The sequence below is a fragment of the Aotus nancymaae genome, unplaced genomic scaffold, assembly GCF_030222135.1.
Source record: "Aotus nancymaae isolate 86718 unplaced genomic scaffold, 86718_ANA_hifiasm-v0.15.2.pri h1tg000004l, whole genome shotgun sequence".
Taxonomy (NCBI): Eukaryota; Metazoa; Chordata; class Mammalia; order Primates; family Aotidae; genus Aotus; species Aotus nancymaae.
The window spans coordinates 30197093-30214727 of record NW_026988415.1 but is presented as its reverse complement, the minus strand read 5'-3'; the positions used below and the strand labels follow the sequence as shown (position 1 = coordinate 30214727).

At 37.8% G+C, this 17635-nt stretch overlaps 1 protein-coding gene across 1 annotated transcript in view; it reads left to right on the top strand.

Moving 5' to 3' along the window:
• Positions 1 to 17635, top strand: part of WDR44 (WD repeat domain 44) — a 92795-nt gene that overhangs the window by 50028 nt on the left and 25132 nt on the right. Inside the window, exons 9-12 of the mRNA XM_012475991.2 lie at positions 4407 to 4513; positions 6640 to 6791; positions 9272 to 9410; positions 10633 to 10697. Coding sequence (XP_012331414.2) covers positions 4407 to 4513; positions 6640 to 6791; positions 9272 to 9410; positions 10633 to 10697 — 463 coding nt within the window. The remainder of the gene's footprint in view (positions 1 to 4406; positions 4514 to 6639; positions 6792 to 9271; positions 9411 to 10632; positions 10698 to 17635) is intronic.

Genomic DNA, 17635 nt, shown 5'->3' with positions numbered 1-17635 from the left:
GGCCAACATGGTGAAACCCCATCTCTACTAAAAATACAAAAATTATCTGGGCATGGTGATGGGTGCCTATAATCCCAACTACTTGGGAGGTTGAGGCAGGAGAATCACTTGAACCTGGGAGGTGGATTTCACTGCACTCCAGCCTGGGCGACAGAGCAAGACTCTGCCTCAAAAAAAAAATGTAATAATAATAAAGCATCTGACATGCAGAAAATGACCAGTAAGTGTTGCACAATACCTGTGTTGTTTTTCTACTGGTAGGTAGGTATCAGAAGTGTTAGTAGAAGAACATGATTGTCCTTAAGGTTGTCTTTTCCCTTTCTCTTCATCTCTGCAATCCTGTTTGTCTTTCTAAACCCAATTATAATGAGATTCTTCCTGACTATTCCAGTCCATAGCAATTTTCTTTCTTTTCTCAATTTTGACAATACCTGTAGTCTATAACTTACTTTTTCCCTTTATCATATATTATCTTAAACTGTTTTCAGACAAATACACATTAAACAATCAAAGCGTATGTTGCAAAAGGATTGTGATTATGCCATCCTTCTGTTTCTCCTACAAACTTCTAGATCAATGGCAGGCCTATACATTTTGTTTGATTATACACAAGTCACTAAATTGATAATAATTAAGTCTAAGGTTCAAAGTAAATTCTCCACTTGAGTCTTATCTTTTCCTAGTGTGTATCAAAGAAAGTATTGAGAATTTTTAGGAAAGATGTACCTAAATTGTAGGCATATTATAGTACCTCAGATATTTGGAACTTGGCCATCTAGTAGTTGCAGTTGTTGGGAACCTGAGAATTAGGAATTACTACAATTATTCAGAGACAGGTAAACATCCAGGAGAGATATCACATAGTCCATGCACTAAAACTCATTATTTTTCTAAGAGAAAAGTTCCTCAGGTTTATTCAGAGCCATTATTGCTTATTTGTTACATCATTTTTTGAAAACTCTGGTCATCTAATGTCTGAGCTCACTGCAAAATAGAAGCAGTAAACTGTTGCCAGCACAGTGGCTCACACCTGTAATCCCAGCACTTTGGGAGACCAAGGCGGGTGGATCACCTGAGGTCGGGAGTTCAAGACCAGCCTGACCAACATGGAGAAACCCCATCTCTACTAAAAAAAAAAAAATACAAAAAAAAAGAAGCAGCAAACTGTGACAACATGTAAGTTGACACATAAGAATGTCAGGTAACCAGAAAAATGATAAAAGAACTCATAATATAGCCAGGCACAGTGGCTCATGCCTGTAATCCCAGCATTTTGGGAGGCCAAGTTAGGAGGATCAGTTGAGCCCAGGAGTTTGAGAGCAGCCTAAGCAACACAGACTCACTCTTTACAAAAAATTTTTAAAAATTAGGCAGGCGTGGTGGCACACACTTGTGGTCTCAGCTACTCAGGAGGCTAAGATGGGAGAATTGCTTGAGCCTGGGGGGTATCGAGGCTGCAGTGAGCCATGATCTCATCCTGGACTCCAGCCTGGATGACCAAGCCAGACCTTGTCAAAAAGAAAGAAAGAGGAGAGAGAGAGAGAGAGAAGGGAGGGAGGGAAAAAGAAAAGAAAGAACACATAAGGAAGGAAGGAAAGAGAAAAGAAAGGAAGGAAAGAACTCATAGCACAACCAAAGGAAGGATGGAAAAGAAAGAACTCATTAGGAAGGAAGCAAAAAGAAAGGAAAGAAAGAACTCATAGCACAACCAAAGGAAGGAAGGAAAAGAAAGAACTCATAAGGAAGGAAGGAAAAAGAAAAGAAAGAAAGAACTCATAATATAGCACAATCATTTTGTACCACAGTGCTTTTCAACCTTTTCTCATGCCATGACACACAGAGAACATAGTAGTATTGGCACTGAATGCTGGGGTAAGCTGATAAGGCAACTGATGGCCAGAGAAGTTTGACCCAGGCTTCCCTGGGTCCTGCCCTGTTGCCTTGAAGGCTGAGTGGGGAACCAGTACAATAGTATAGCCCACCTGCAATGCATTAGAAAGGCTCTGAATGTATTAACCAGCCAAAAAGATAGTAACAACGATCTTATTCATCAAAGAATGAAATTTAGAGAACATTAAGTGCCATTTAAGAAGGCATAAAAGTAGATATTTTAGAACTATTCTCATCTGAAATGATTAAAATGTCTGTTTTCTTGGCTTTTAAAGTGGTACTAAACCTATAATTTTCCAGAAAATACAGTTTCAGTTATAGGTAGCAGAGACCTTATAATGGTTTTAAAAATGATTTCTTTATCATCTATGTTTTCTGGTTATCAAAAGAAATCAGTTTTAATAGCATGGTGTATTCTCCATAGAATTTTTTTTTCTCACAAAAGCAGGGCTACTCTATGTCTATAGTTTTGTCAACTTGCTTTTTTTTTTTTTTTTAGAAAATCAAATATATTATGGACATCTCTTTATATTAGCACCAATAATAGATATATTGCAGTCTTTCTGTGAGCCAGACATGAGAGTTAAGTGCTTGAGATATAACAGTTAAGAAGATATTCAGGACGGGTGCAGTGGTTCATGCCTGTAATCTTAGCTCTTTGGGAGGCTGAGGCGGGCAGATCACTTGAGTCCAGGAGTTCAAGACCAGCCTGGGCAACATGGCAAGACCCTGTCTCTCAAAAACATATGAAAATTAGCTGGGCATGGTAGTGTGCACCTCTAGTCCCAGCTACTCAGGAGGCAGAGGCAGGTGGGTCCATTGAACCTGGGTGGTCAAGGCTGAAGTGAGCCGAAATCATGCCACTGCACTCCAACCTGGGCAAGAGAGAAAGACCCTGTCTCAATTAAAAAAAAAAAAAGACATTCATAGTCTCTGCCTTCATAGAACTTCCAGGTAAATGGGAGAAATAGGCATTAAACACATAAATCTAGCTACAGATAAATCTAGTTACATTTGTAGTGATTGCTATAAAAGAAAAGTTTCAGGTGCTGTGGAAGTATTACAGTAGTCCCCTCTTATCCATGGGGTATACATTCCAAGATCACCAGTGGATGCCTGAAATCATGGATAGTACCAGACTCTGTATCTACTGTGTTTCTTTGATCTGATAACCAAGAAGGCTACTGAGTAACTAGTAGGTATCATATACAGCGTGGAAACACTGGACACAGGGATGATTCACATCCCAGGTAGGATGGAGCAGTATGATGTGATATTTCATCATGCTACTCAGAATGGCATGCAATTTAAAACTTATGAATTGTTTTATTTCTGAGATGTTCCATTTAATATTTTTGGACCATGGTTGACTGGGGTAACTGAAACCATATAAAGTGAAACTTTGGATAAAGGAGGACTATATAACAAAAACTCAGTCTAAAGTCAAAAAGGCCGTTTTGAGAGCGAGCTATTTGATCTGAGACCTAAAAAGTGAGTGGGAATTAGTCAAGGGAGAGGCGTTCCAGGCAGAAATAACCACACATGCAAAGCCTCTGATGTTGCTATAAGAGCTTGGCACATATAAAAGCTGAGGTTTGTTTCATTCATTTTATTGTATTTCATACCAGCACTTATTTATCCATTCCTCTATTGACAAAAATTTAGTTTATTTCCACTTTTTAACTATTTTAAACAGTGTTACATTGAACATCTTTGTATATGTAACTTAACAACTTTTAAAAATACTATCCCTCATGAGCTCCCATGAATCAGTAAAAATGTATTTCTGATTCATATTTCCTTTGGTTTTAAATATCATCATGTACTGTGTTTTGCTTTTTATAATCTTAATACATGAAATCTGAGACTTAGCTAATTGAAAAAGCAATAAATAAGTCCTATTTATGGAAGCTTGAGATGCATACTTGCATTACCTGGTGTTTGGGAATACCTGCCAGGAAAGCTCAGCCTTGGGTAGCATTACACGCAACTACCCAAACTGAAAGAGAAGGGACAAGGGACCATCTTAAGCTACCAGAGCATCTAATTTTGTAAGTAAATATCTCTTTGCCCTTTCTTTCTATTGGTAAGATGTTTTTTTAAGGACAGCTCTCTAAAGCAGTCTTCTCAAAGCTCTCACCGTAGATTCATGGCTTCACCCCCAAGCTCTCTGAATTGGATTATCTGGGGGTGGATCCCAGGTATCTAGACTTTAAACACTTCCCTCCCCTCACTACCTCTGCCAATCAATTTTTATTTACCATTGAAAACCAAAGCTCTAGAATATATGAATATTGTAAATTGGGGGAAAGGGCATGTGTTTCCTTTGCCATATTGACTTAAATATGTTTATTCCATAGAATAAGGGATTTGGAACTCAAACACCTATTATTTATGATAAAAAAAAAAGGTTATTTCCAAATAGTGTGCTTTATCAGTCACATCTGATACATTTATCTGCAAATTGTTGAACTTTTACAGTTAACTGAGTTGATACCTTTTTTATTTTTGTTAAGGACTCAACTAAAGAAGTTTCTTGGAAAATCAGTAAAGAGAGCAAAGCACCTTGCTGAGGAATATGGTGAACGTGCTATAAATAAAGTTAAAAGTGTTAGAGATGAAGGTGAGTTAAAACAGAACATTTCAACTAAATATTCAATTAATTTGTAATCATCTAAATTTAGCCTGTAGTGTATAAGAAGCACTCTATTTTATTTAAAACAGTAAACCTTTATAGCTGACATCTGTTTCAATAAATAAGGTATTCTAGCTCTTCATTTTATGAGTTTGAAGAAAAATGAATTTATGCATATTTTGTGACTTTGACAGTCTGAAAGGGTTGAGTGTTCAATAATCAGTTATAAATTAGTTTTTTAAGGCTATTTGATTTCGGTTTTGGTTTTTTGTTTTTGTTTTTTTGGGTTTTTTTTGAGACAGAGTCTTGCTCTATTGCCTAGGCTGGAGTGCAATGGCATGATCTTAGCTCACTGCAACCTCCACCTCTTGTGTTCAAGAGATTCTCCTGCCTCAGCTTCCCAAGTAGCTGGGATTACAGGCACACACCACCATACCTGGCTAATTTTTCTATTTTTTGTAAAGACAGGATTTCGCCTGGCTGATCTCAAACTCCTGACCTCAGGTGATCCGCTCACCTCAGCCTCTCAAAGTGCTGGGATTACAGGCATGAACCACCACGCCAGGCCAAGGCTATTTTGTTTTTGTTTTTGTTTTTGTTTTGGGATGGAGTCTCACTCTGTTACCTAGGCTGGAGTGCAGTGGCATGATCTTGGGTCACTGCAACCTCCGCCTCCCAGTTTCAAATGATTCCTCTGCCTCAGCCTCTGGAGTAGCTGGTATTACAGGCACCTGCCACCATTCCCGGCTAGTTTTTGTATTTTTAATAGAGATAGGGTTTCACCATGTTGCCCAAGATGGTTTCAAATTCATGACCTCAGGTGATCTGCCTGCCTCTGCCTTCCAAAGCCCTGGGATTACAGGCATGAGCTACCGTGCCCAGCCAGCTATTTGGTTTTTACAAATACAGTCAGTCCTCCATATCCATGGATTCCACATGCAGGGATTCAAACAACTGCAGATAGAAAAATATTTGGGAAAAAAAAAAACCGTAAAAAATAACAATACAACAATAAAACATAATACAAAAAATAACAAAACAACTATTTATATCACATTTACACTGCAGTAGGTATTATAAGTAATCTAGAGATTATTTAAAGTATACAGGGCCAGGCATGGTGACTCATGCCTATAATCCCAGTACTTTGAGAGGCCAGGGCAGGAGAACCACTTGATGCCAGGAGTTCAAGACTAGCCTGGTCAAATATAGTGAGACCCTGTCTCTACTAAAAAATAAAAATTAGCTGGGTGTAGTGACATATGCCTATAGTCCCAGCTACTCAGAAGGCTGAGGAGCAGGATTGCTTGAGCCCAGGGGTTCAGGGCTACAGTGAGCTATGATTGCACCACTGCACTCCAACCTGAGACCCCGTCTTTAAAAAAAGAAAGTACATGAAAGGATGTGCGTAGGTCATATGCAAATACCGTGCCATTTTATGTTAGGGACTTGAGCATTCGTAGATTTTGGTACCCATAGCAGGTCCTGCCATGGACACTAGGGAATTATTATATTTTCAAAATTAGGTAGGGCTGGGAGTGGTGGCTCATGCCTGTAATCCCAACACTTTGGAAGGCTAAGGCAGGAGGATCACTTAAGCCCTGGAGTTCTAGACTAGCTTGGGCTACATAGTGAGACCCCCATTTGTATAAAAATAAATAAATAAATAAATAATTTTTTTAAATTAGGTAAATTTTCAAAATTTGCACATATGTTAACCTCCTATGCCTTTGTCATTATTGTGCTCATTTGTTTAATAAAACATACATAGTACTTATTCAGTGCCTAGGACTATACCAGGCACTTTTATCTGTATTCATTTAATCTCATAAAAATCCTGTGAGGTAAGTACCATCATAATCCCCGTTTGATAGATAAGAAAACTAAGAGAAATCAAAAGTTAAGTAACTTACCTATGGTCACACAGATAATAAATGACAGAGCTGGATTTGAACCTGGCAGCCTGGACTCCATGTTTTTAACCAGTATGTTATAGAATAAATAAATTTTGCTCTTCCATTTTGTGAATGTTCTTGGTGAACAGGAAATATGAAAATATGATAGTAGCAGTATCTATATTAGCTAGTAGTGATTTCTGTTGCTTTTCTGTTCAGTGTTTCATACTGATCAAGATGATCCTTCATCAAGTGATGATGAAGGAATGCCATATACAAGACCAGTTAAATTCAAAGCAGCACACGGTTTCAAAGGACCTTATGATTTTGATCAGATCAAAGTGGTGCAAGATCTTAGTGGTGAACATATGGTAAGCAACTTTTTCATTTTTTAGGATTGATACTGTCTTTGTTAAGAGAAATACTTTGGCTTCTACAAAACTGATCTCCTTCTACGTACGTAACTTTGCTAGCCTGGCTCAAGAACGATGCATTTATGTTAACATGATTTAATGAATAGGTAATACAGAGTCTGTCTCTAAATTATTCCAGAAGTGACTTATCGGGCCGGGTATGGTGGCTCACGCCTGTAATCCCAACACTTTGGGAGGCCAAGACAGGCAGATCACTTGAGGTCAGGAGTTTGAGACCAGCCTGGCCAATGTGGTGAAACCCCGTCTCTACTAAAAATACAAAAATTAGCCAGACTTGGTGGCCTGTGCCTATAATCCCAGTTACTTGGGAGGCTGAAGCAGGAGAACTGCTTGAACCTGGGAGGTGGAGGTTGTGGTGAGCCAAGATCATGCCACTGCACTCCAGCCTGGGCTAAAGAGTAAGACTCCGTCTCAAAAAAAAAAAAAAAAAAGAAAAGGGTGTTACTGGTTATTGTCAGACTCTCAGCCTGTATCACTAAGAAGGCTATGCAAAGGCACCAGACTTTAAAGCAGTTAAATTAGAGGGTGGTCTGTAACTTCAGAAAAATGTTTAAAATGTTCCCAACCATATTTTAAATAATTTATAAAATATTTCAGCAGCTCAATATATGTTATAAAGTGAGATATTCAGCTAAAACAGGGAGAGAGGTAGAAGTTCAAGTTCTCCTTTAAAGTTCAGATGTACCAATGTAAATGAAGTGCACAAACTATATTGCAGTGAACCCCTGAAAATGCTAGGAACACAAGGAAGGCAGTGATAAAATTAAGAACTGAATAAATAATACTATGCCCTTCATTAGGGAATCTATTTACATTTTAAGTCTAAAAGTTGGCTTAACTGAAAGGAAGCAACCATAAATATATTGGATGGCAACCAAATTCAAATTTAAATATTATTACTTACAATCTACAGATAAAATGTTTGAGTTGATTCTAGTATTTTCCTTAAGGAAATTGGTGAATTTCCTAGTACTGTATTGACTCGTTATTTCCTGTTTTTAAATAAAATCTCATTATAGTAGGCTCTAAATGACTCATTTTTTAATACACTTGAATTTTGCAGAAGTAAATGGTTATTTCAGTAAATGGGCTTTTGCATAATTCTTTTGATACACTTGGATGTGTATATAATAGTATTTGTTGTAATAAGGTTTGCTCTTTCCAGTTTAAGGGGTTCATGTTCTTGCCCCCTGCTCCTCTACGCCCGCCACACACACATACTTTCCTACTGTTTTCAGTATCTAGAGATTCTGGCCATATACTATGAAACCTTGTTTATAGTGAGAGAAGTAGGATGAGACCACACCATTGCAATACTACTATCTTTTTTTTCTTCTTGAGGCAAGGTCTCACTCTATCACCCAGGCTGGAGTGCAGGGGCAGGATCTTGGCTCACTGCAGCCTCTGCCTCCGGGGCTCAAGCAGTCTTTCCACCTCAGCCTCCTGAGTAGCTGGGACCATAGGTGTGCACCACTACGCCTGGCTAATTTTTTGTATCTTTTGTAGAGATGGGGTTTGGCCATGTTGCCCAGGCTAGTCTTGATCTCCTGAGCTCAGGTGATCTGCCTGCCTAGACCTCCCAAAGTACTGGATGGGATTACAGGCATGTGCCACCACACCCAGCCCATTGCAATACTGTAATACTTCTAAGTGCCTGATGCTGTGAGGGTCACTGCCAAGGTGGGCTTTAGTCTTCCTCAGTCCTGCTCAGTTGTTAGTGCTATACTGAGGGCTCTGCCATCCGTCTTTACATTCAGCTAGGGCACTGAGATCCCCAACTAGGATTTGTGCTTTTCCAGTTAAGATTTCTGACCACTTTAGAACTCCCATTTTCATGAATATGTGGACAAGGTTTGAGTTCTTGAAATTGTTAGTTTAGATTATGGAACAGTACAACTATCTTATTCTGCCTTTCTTCTGAAAGTCTCCTTTTGTGGTATTATAGCACCATTGAACCAAAAGCCTTAAGTACCTGTTAGCAATGTGAGCATTATCTTAGTACGTATAATTTGGCATAATTTTAAACTTTGGCTGTAAAGTAATGGCTTTATTTTATTTATTTATTTATTTATTCTTAGATGGAGTTTTGTTCTTGTTGCCCAGGCTAGAGTTTAATGGCATGGTGTCAGCTCACTGCAACCTCCGCCTCCTGGGTTCAAGCGATCCTCCTGCCTCAGCCTCCCAAGTAGCTGGGATTACAGGCACCTGCCACCATGCCCAGCTAATTTTTGTATTTTTAGTAGAGACCAGGTTTCACCATGTTGGCCAGGCTGGTCTCAAACCCCTGACCTCAGGTGATCTGCCTGCCTCAACCTCCCAAAGTGCTGGGATTACAGACATGACCCACTGCGCCTAGCCAAAAGTAATGTCTCTAAAGTTGTAAAGTATTAACTTTGAACCTTCTTTTGTTTTCATAGGGAGCTGTTTGGACCATGAAATTTTCTCACTGTGGCCGATTACTTGCCTCAGCTGGACAAGACAATGTAGTGAGAATATGGGCCTTAAAAAATGCTTTTGACTATTTCAACAATATGCGAATGAAATACAATACTGAAGGTATTTTTCATGTATTTAAAAATTTACAGAAATCTGAAATTTTTACATTTTAGGTATACTAATGCCCTACTTTTCTGGCAGTCATTTGCAGCAACCATTACTTATCATAATGGCCAAAAACTTGAAAGTAAGACACACATCAACAGCAAAAGTCTCTAAACCCAATGAAAAAAGTTTCCACAAAGCTTTTGATTTATCCCTTTCAGGTGTAGTAAGTAGTTAATTTCATCAACTATTGAGAACATGTTATAATAGAATTGCTAATTAAACTAGAAAAAGAATGAAAATCATATATACATCCATTAAGTAAAAATGATTAAGGAAAGTCATGGAAAATAAATGTGACTTGTCAGTCTATCAAGGGATATATGAAAAAATTTTGAAAAGAGAAGGCTCAGAGCATTCTGTATGTACACACTGATTACAGCTATGTACACATATTTTTGTATCATGATGTTATCGGGAAAGTATGTAGAACTGATGTAAATTTGGGCTTTTAGTTTATGGGATTCTTTTCTAATGACTAACCATGTAATAAGTTTTTTCCACACTCTCCCCACTATCAAGTAAGGCTGCAAACAAGAAATAAGGCATAGGAGAAAGGAGAAAAAAGGTGGCCTTGGGTGAGAGTACATAGTCAAAGCTCCAATTTGAGGAACATAGAAGTCTAGGGAGATTCACTGAACTGGCAAGCTAGGCCTCATATACTTGAGTAAACCCTGTGAGTATTGCTTGCATTATGTTGCAATATTTAGTTGAAGATGATGATGATTTAACAAGAAGTTAAACCATGTTTATTATATGGTGAATTTGTCTAGTCCTAGCTGTTTGTCATTTCTTCTACTGCCCTGCCAGGAGCAAAAAGACTATTTTCAGTGGCCCTTGAGACTAACCCTAGCCCTGACCCTTTCTGCCCTTTTATTGTTCCTCTTGCTACTTGTTATGATTAATAAGAATGTGTCCTATTTGAATACTGAGAATTTAGTGGTATTTTGTTTATTAAATTACGGAAATGGTTAAGCCATTTTATGAAGTTTTTGTGTAAAAATGATCGAAACAAATATTTTGGTTCTTACAGGGTTATGCCTCCCTTGTTAGTATTTTTCAAGAATACTATGTTCTCTAACTATTAGACATTGCTGTATCATTACTTTTGAATGCTGTATGTTGGTGGGTCTTTGTGTGTACATACATGCCTTTTTTATACTTATGTTGGTTTTAGGACGTGTGTCTCCATCACCCTCTCAGGAAAGTCTAAATTCATCAAAATCGGATACAGATACAGGGGTATGTTTATTGTTTTATGGTTACTATGTGAAATGGTATGATTTAATTTGTTATTCGTAAAGTATTTTTGTTTATCAGAAATTATAGTTGCATAAAGACACCTTATTAAAATTAAGATGCATCACTAGAAACAAGAGTTTCTTCAATTAGAATAAATTGGCAAATGAAAATTTTTATGTTTAAACATTGCCAGACAGTGAGTAATATTCTTCAGGGTACTATACCACTAATGGAAACTTAAATAATACAAAACCCCCTCCCCTCAAATCCATGTTAGATATTTTTAAAATAAGGATAATAGATACCCAAGTAAGAGGTAATTAAAGAAAGAAAAAAGATATTTAAGTATTTTAATTTTCTAATCTTCTTGGTTTAATAAACACTTTATCACAGTTTCAGATAAGGTAACTTAATGATTTTCATTTGGTTTTAGAGCTGGAAGGTTAAATAAAACCAATTTTAAACCTAAAAAGCAGAATACACAATACTGTGCTAAGTTGTCACCTGTGCCTCTTGTGTATTACATTAGGTAAGGGTGATATAAACAAGAGAATCTAAAATGTCTACCTGCTTAACCGTATTTTCCTGATATTTCATTGGCTCCAGTATTTGACACTAACTTTGCCCCTTCTCCTGGCTTTCCATGGTTCTCTTTTCCCTTGTTCTCTTATACTCCCACTGTTTCTTCTTCCACCTCCTTGCATTTACTGTTTCTCAGGGTCTGTTCTTGGCCATTCTCAATAGACATATTTATGAGCTGCTTCTAGTCCTAAACTGGCTTTAGATCTGTAATTCTTTGTTTACTTTCAGTAACTTTATAATTTTTAAACAAGAATATTATTGTGCTTGCTGCCTTTTCACATAGCAGTATATAGGATCTCTTCACCTACATATAATTCAAGCATATCAGCTGATAGGTCCAAAACTAAACTCCTTCAACAAATGTTTTTTGAATGCCTGCTATATGTGGCAGACACTGCTACATGCTGTAAAATCAAATGAGACATATTCTCTGTCCTCAGGGATCTTGTGGACTAGTGAAATGGGTAAACTCACAATTACAATATTAGATGGTGATATTCTACGGAAGGCACTACACAAGTATAGGTTAGCCTTAGAAATCACAGTGTCAGGAATAGTTTCCTGGAAGCTTGTTATTTAAGCTAGGACTTAGCTATATGAGAGAAGAAAGGAAGGAGCATATCAGACACAGAGAATAGCAAGTGCAAAGGTATGGAGAATAAAGTAGCATGGTAAGTTAAAGGTATTACAAGGAATTGCACATGACTGGAAAAGGTGCATGTGTGAGAATGGTGGGAGAGGTAGGCAGGAGTGGGATTTAAAGTGGCTTTTTGTGTTAAACCAAGACATTGGAACTTTATCCTGCAAACTACTGGGAGCAGGGTGGGGCTTTGAAGGATTTCACTCAGAGATGTAATTACCATGTTCAGATTTTTGTTTTAGAAAGAGTATTCACAGCTACTTAGGAGGCTGAGGCAGGTAATCACTTGAACCTGGGAGGCAGAGGTTGCAGTGAGCCAAGATCACGCCACTGCACTCCAGTCTGGGTGACAGAGTAAGACTCCATCTCAAGAAAAAAAAAATAGAGTATTCTGGTAGTATTGTGAAGGATAGACTAGATGGGGGCTTCAGGTTAGAGACGAGGAGACCATGTAAGAGGTTATAAACCCAGAGAAATGACTAATTCCAATTACTGTGATTATGAAAGCAGTAGAGCTAGAAACTGTAAAGATAAGCTAAATTGAGAGATGTAAAAGAAGTCTAATTTCTAGGACTTGGTGACTGACTAGCTGGGGTAGTAAAAGTGAGTAGCCTAGGATGAATCACAGGTATCTGGCTTGAGTAGTTAGCTAAATGGTAACAGTCATTCATAGAAATATTTTTTTATTTTAATTTTTCTGTAAGTTATTGGGGTACAAGTGGTATTTGGTTACATGAATAAGTTCTTTAGTGGTGATTTGTGACATTCTGGTGCACCTATCACCTGAGCAGTATACACTGCACCTATTTGTAGTGTTTTATTCCTCACTCCCCCGACTCTTCCTCCCAAGTCCTCAAAGTCCATTGTATCATTCTTACGCCTTTGTGTCCTCGTAGCTTAGCTCTCACATATCAGTGAGAATATACAATTTTTGGTTTCCCATTCCTGAGTTACTCCTCTTAGAATGATAATATCCAGTCTTACTGCAAATGCCATTAATTCATTCCTTTTATGGCTGAGTAGTATTCCATCATATGTATATACCAGTTTCTTTACCCACTTGTTGATTGATGGGCATTTGGGTTAGATCCATGTTTTTGCAATTGCAAACTGTGCTACTATAAACATGTATGTGCCAGTATCTTTTTCGAATAATGACTTACTTTCCTCTGGGTAGATACCCAGTAGTGGGATTGATGGATCAAATGGTAGTTCTGCTTTTAGTTCTTTAAGGAATCTCCACACTGTTTTCCATAGTGTTAGTACTAGTTTACATTCTCACAGTTTAGAAGTGTTCCTTGATCACTGCATCCATGCCAACATCGACTGTTTTTTGTTTTTGTATTATGGCCATTCTTGCAGGAATAAGATGGTATCTCATTGTGATTTTGATTTGCATTTCCCTGATTATTAGTGATATTGAGCATTTTTTCATATGTCTGTTGCTATTTGTATATTTTTGTTGAGAATTGTCTGTTTATGTCCTTAGCCCACTTTTTGATGGACTGTTTTTTTCTTACTGATTTGTTTGACTTTGTTGTTGATTCTGGATATTAGTTAGTCCTTTGTTGGATGTATAGATTGTGAAGATTTTCTCCCACTCTGTGGGTTGTCTGTTTACTCTGCTGACTGTTCCTTTTGCTGTGCAAAAGCTCTTTAGTTTAATTAAGTCCCAACTATTTATCTTTATTATTAGTGCAGTTCCTTTTGGGTTCTTGGTCATGAAATCCTTTCCTAAGCCAATGTCTAGAAGAGTTTTTCCATTGTTATCATCTAGAATTTTTATGGTTTCAGGTCTTAGGTTTAAGTCCTTAATCCCTTTTGAGTTGATTTTTATATAAGGTGAGATGCGGATCCAGTTTCATTCTCCCACATGTGGCTAGCCGATTATCCCATCACCATTTGTTGAAAAGGGTGTCCTTTCCCCACTTTATGTTTTTGTTTGCCTTGTCAAAGATCGGTTGGCTGTAAGCATTTGGATTTATTTCTTGGTTCTCTATTCTGTTCCATTGCTCTATGTGCCTATGTTTATACCAGTACCCTGCTGTTTTTGTACTGTGGCCTTATAGTATAGTTTGAAATCAGATAGTGTGATGCCTCCAGATTTGTTCTTTTTGCTTAGTCTTGCTTTGGCTATATGGGCTCTTTTTTGGTTCCATATGAATTTTAAAATTGTTTTTTCTAATTCTGTGAAGAATGATAGTGGTATTTTGATGGGGATTACATTGAACTTGTAGATTGCTTTTGGCAGTATGGCCATTTTCACGATACTGATTCTACCCATCCAGCAGCATGGAAAGTGTTTCATTTATTTGTGTCATCTGTGATTTCTTTCAGCAGTGTTTTGTAGTTTTCCTTGTAGAGGTCTTTCGCCTCCTTGGTTAGGTATATTCCTACATATTGTATTTTTTGCAACTATTGTAAAAAGCATTGAGTTATTGATTTGATTCTCTGTTTGGTTGATGTTGGTATATAGAAGAGCTACTGATTTCCGTACATTAATCTCATGTCTGGAAACTTTGCTGAATTATTTTATCAGTTCTAGGAGCTTTCTGGAGGAGTCTTTTCGAGGTAAACAATCATATTGTCAGCAAACAGTGACATTTTGACTTTCTCTCTACCAATTTGGATGCCCTTTATTTCTTTCTCTTGTCTGATTGCTCTGGCTAGGACTTCCAGTACTATGTTGAAGAGAAGTGCTAAGGGTGGGAATCCTTGTCTTGTTCCAGTTCTCAGAGGGAATGCTTTCAACTTTTCCCCATTCAGTATTATGTTGGCTGTGGGTTTATCATAGATGGCTTTCGTTACGTTGAGGTATGTCCCCTATATGCCAATTTTGCTGAGAGTTTTTATCATAGAGGGATACTGGATTTTGTTGAATGCTTTTTCTGCATCTATTGAGATGATCATGTGATTTTTGTTTTTAATTCTGTTTATGTAGTGTATCACATTTACTGACTTGCATATGTTAAACAATCCCTGCATCTCTGCTATGAAACCCATTTGATCTTGGTGGCTTATCTTTTTGATGTGTTGTTGATTTGGTTAGCTCATATTTTGTTAAGGATTTTAGCATCTATGTTCATCGGGGATATTGGTCTGTAGTTTTATTTTTTGGTTATGTCCTTTCCTGGATTGGATATTAGGATGATGCTGGCTTCATAGAATGAATTAAGGAGGATTCCCTCTTTCTCTATCTTGTGAAATAATGTCAAAAGGATTGGTACACATTCTTTGAATGTCTAGTAGAATTCTGTTGTGAATCCATCTGGTCCTGGGAGACAGAGTCTCACTCTTTTGCCTTGACTGGAGTGCAGTGGCGCGATCTCAGCTCACTGCAACTTCAACCTCCCGGGTTCAAGGGATTCTCCTGCCTCAGCCTCCCAAGTAACTGGGATTACAGGCACTCACCACCACACCCGGCTAATTGTGTTTTTAGTAGAGATGGAGTTTCACCATGTTGGCCAGGCTGGTCTTGAACTCCTGACATCAAGTGATTTACCCACCTCAGCCTCCCAAAGTGCTGAGATTACAGGCATGAACCGTCACGCCCAGCCTTGTGGTTTAAAATCTTCTGATGGCCCTTTATTGCCTCCACAACACGATTCTTCACTATATTGCCTAATGTTAACTTTTAACTCAGTTCTAATTCCCTAGTGCCTGTGCATCCTATCTGCATGCCTGATATAGGTCTGTGCACTAAACACTTTCACCTTCATGTCTGTCGCTGCTGTTTGCTTTGCCACAGATGCCCTGTGTTTCCTTCACAGGGCAAAGCCCTACTTACCCTTCAAGATTCAACTCAAACATATTATTTCCCCTGAGTCCAGCAGGTAAAATTGTCCTTCCTTTGTATTCTAATAGTACATAATAGGTACTTCTGTACTGATATTACCATGTCTTTCTTGTTAGTCTCCCTGGCTAGGCTGTGGGCTGACTTAAGGCAAAGAACTGTACTTCACAGATTTTAGTATCCTTTGAATCTAACTCCATTCCTGACTGTACTAGGCCTGTAATCATGTTGAATTCCTGCCTATGGACCTTTATTCCTGTTGTTCCCCTTATTTGGATGCCTTGATCTTCTTTCTATTCAAAGCATGCCCATTCTTCATGGCCCACTTCCTCCATAAAGCCTCACTGACTAATGTAGCGGTGATAATTTTAACTGCTTTGCTTTAGGGAAAAGGGCTTACTTTTATTAGTTTAATTTACCATACAGTTTCCAGGCATTGATTACTGTTAAAAATAGAGACTATCTGTACTAGCTTTCATTGTGCTTATTTCAGCAATCCTACTTACAGATCCTTAACTATGTCTATCTAACCCCAAACAAACCTAAGTAACTCAATTCTATTGAATACAAAGCCTTTTAAATGAGAAATAATATTTATATCCATGGTTTTTGGGAAGAGATCATTTGAGGTTTGTTTCCCTTCTGTCATTTTATTTGGGGACAGTTAAAAGAGGCTTCTATTGCACATACCATTAGAGTTTGCCACCAGGAATTATCTTTTAACCTAGTGCTAGCCACAGTGAGGCACAGTAAACACAATGGAGTTTATTTTCCTAATGTGTATATTCCTTTTTTCCTTGTGATAGTGATAGCTTTTTCATCTCTTTTGAAGTACTTTTTCCCTCTTTTGCCTTAGCATCTGTGTGAAATATAATATATAAAAGTATTATGCCACTGAACATACAGAGTGATGTACCCAAGATCGCTCACCTTCGCATTGGTAATGCCAAGCCTAGAATTCTAGCTATTCTCTGTTTCTGTTAATTTTCAAAATTAGCTCAATAAATGTCAGAAGACAGGAAGAATTTGCTTCGTTATCTTAGAGACTTAACAAAGTAGGGATTTTTTAAATAGTTGGCTCTTGCAGAGACTGTTAGACCTCATGGTTTCTAAGAATTGATAATTACATCAGATTGCAAATATCAATACTGCATCCATTTTAACAAGTATAAATTTTCTTTTTGATACTAGAAGCTGTAGTATGCTGTTTACCTAGCAATTAATGTTTTTCTTGCAAATTTATGTTTAATGTGCATGATTAGGGGAACGTCAGCATAAGTGTTACAGCATTTAACTGCTGCTTAAAATTTTTGAGAATAGGCCAGGTGCAGTGGCTCATACCTATAATCCTAGCTCTTTGGGAGGCCCAGGCAGAAGGATCACTTGAGGCCAGGAGTTTGGGCAACATAACAAGACTATGTCTCTATTTTTAAAAAAATAGCCAAGCATGGTGGCATGCTCCTGTAGTCCCAGCTACTTGAGAGGCTGAGGCAGGAGGATCACCCGAGCTGAGGAGTTTTAGATTACAGTGAGCTGTGATCACCATTGCACTCCAGCCTGGGCAGCAAGAGTGAAACTCCATTTCAAAAAAAAAAAAAATTAACCTATAATATATTACGAAATTTACTTAATTTTCTGTCTTCTTCCACTAGAATGTGTACTCCATTCTATTTTTGTCTCTTTTGTTCACAGGTATTTTTGTCTCTTGTTTACTTACTATATGTCTAGCTCCTGGAACAGTGATTAGTAAAAAATAGTAGTCACTTAATAAATATCTGTAGACTGAATGAAGATATAGTCCCAGACTTCGAGATGTCAACTATTGGAGCATAATGGTTAAGAACATAAGCTCTAGAGACAGAGCTGGGTTCTAATTCTGATGCTATGACTGTGTGAAATTGTCGAGTTAACATCTCTAAACCT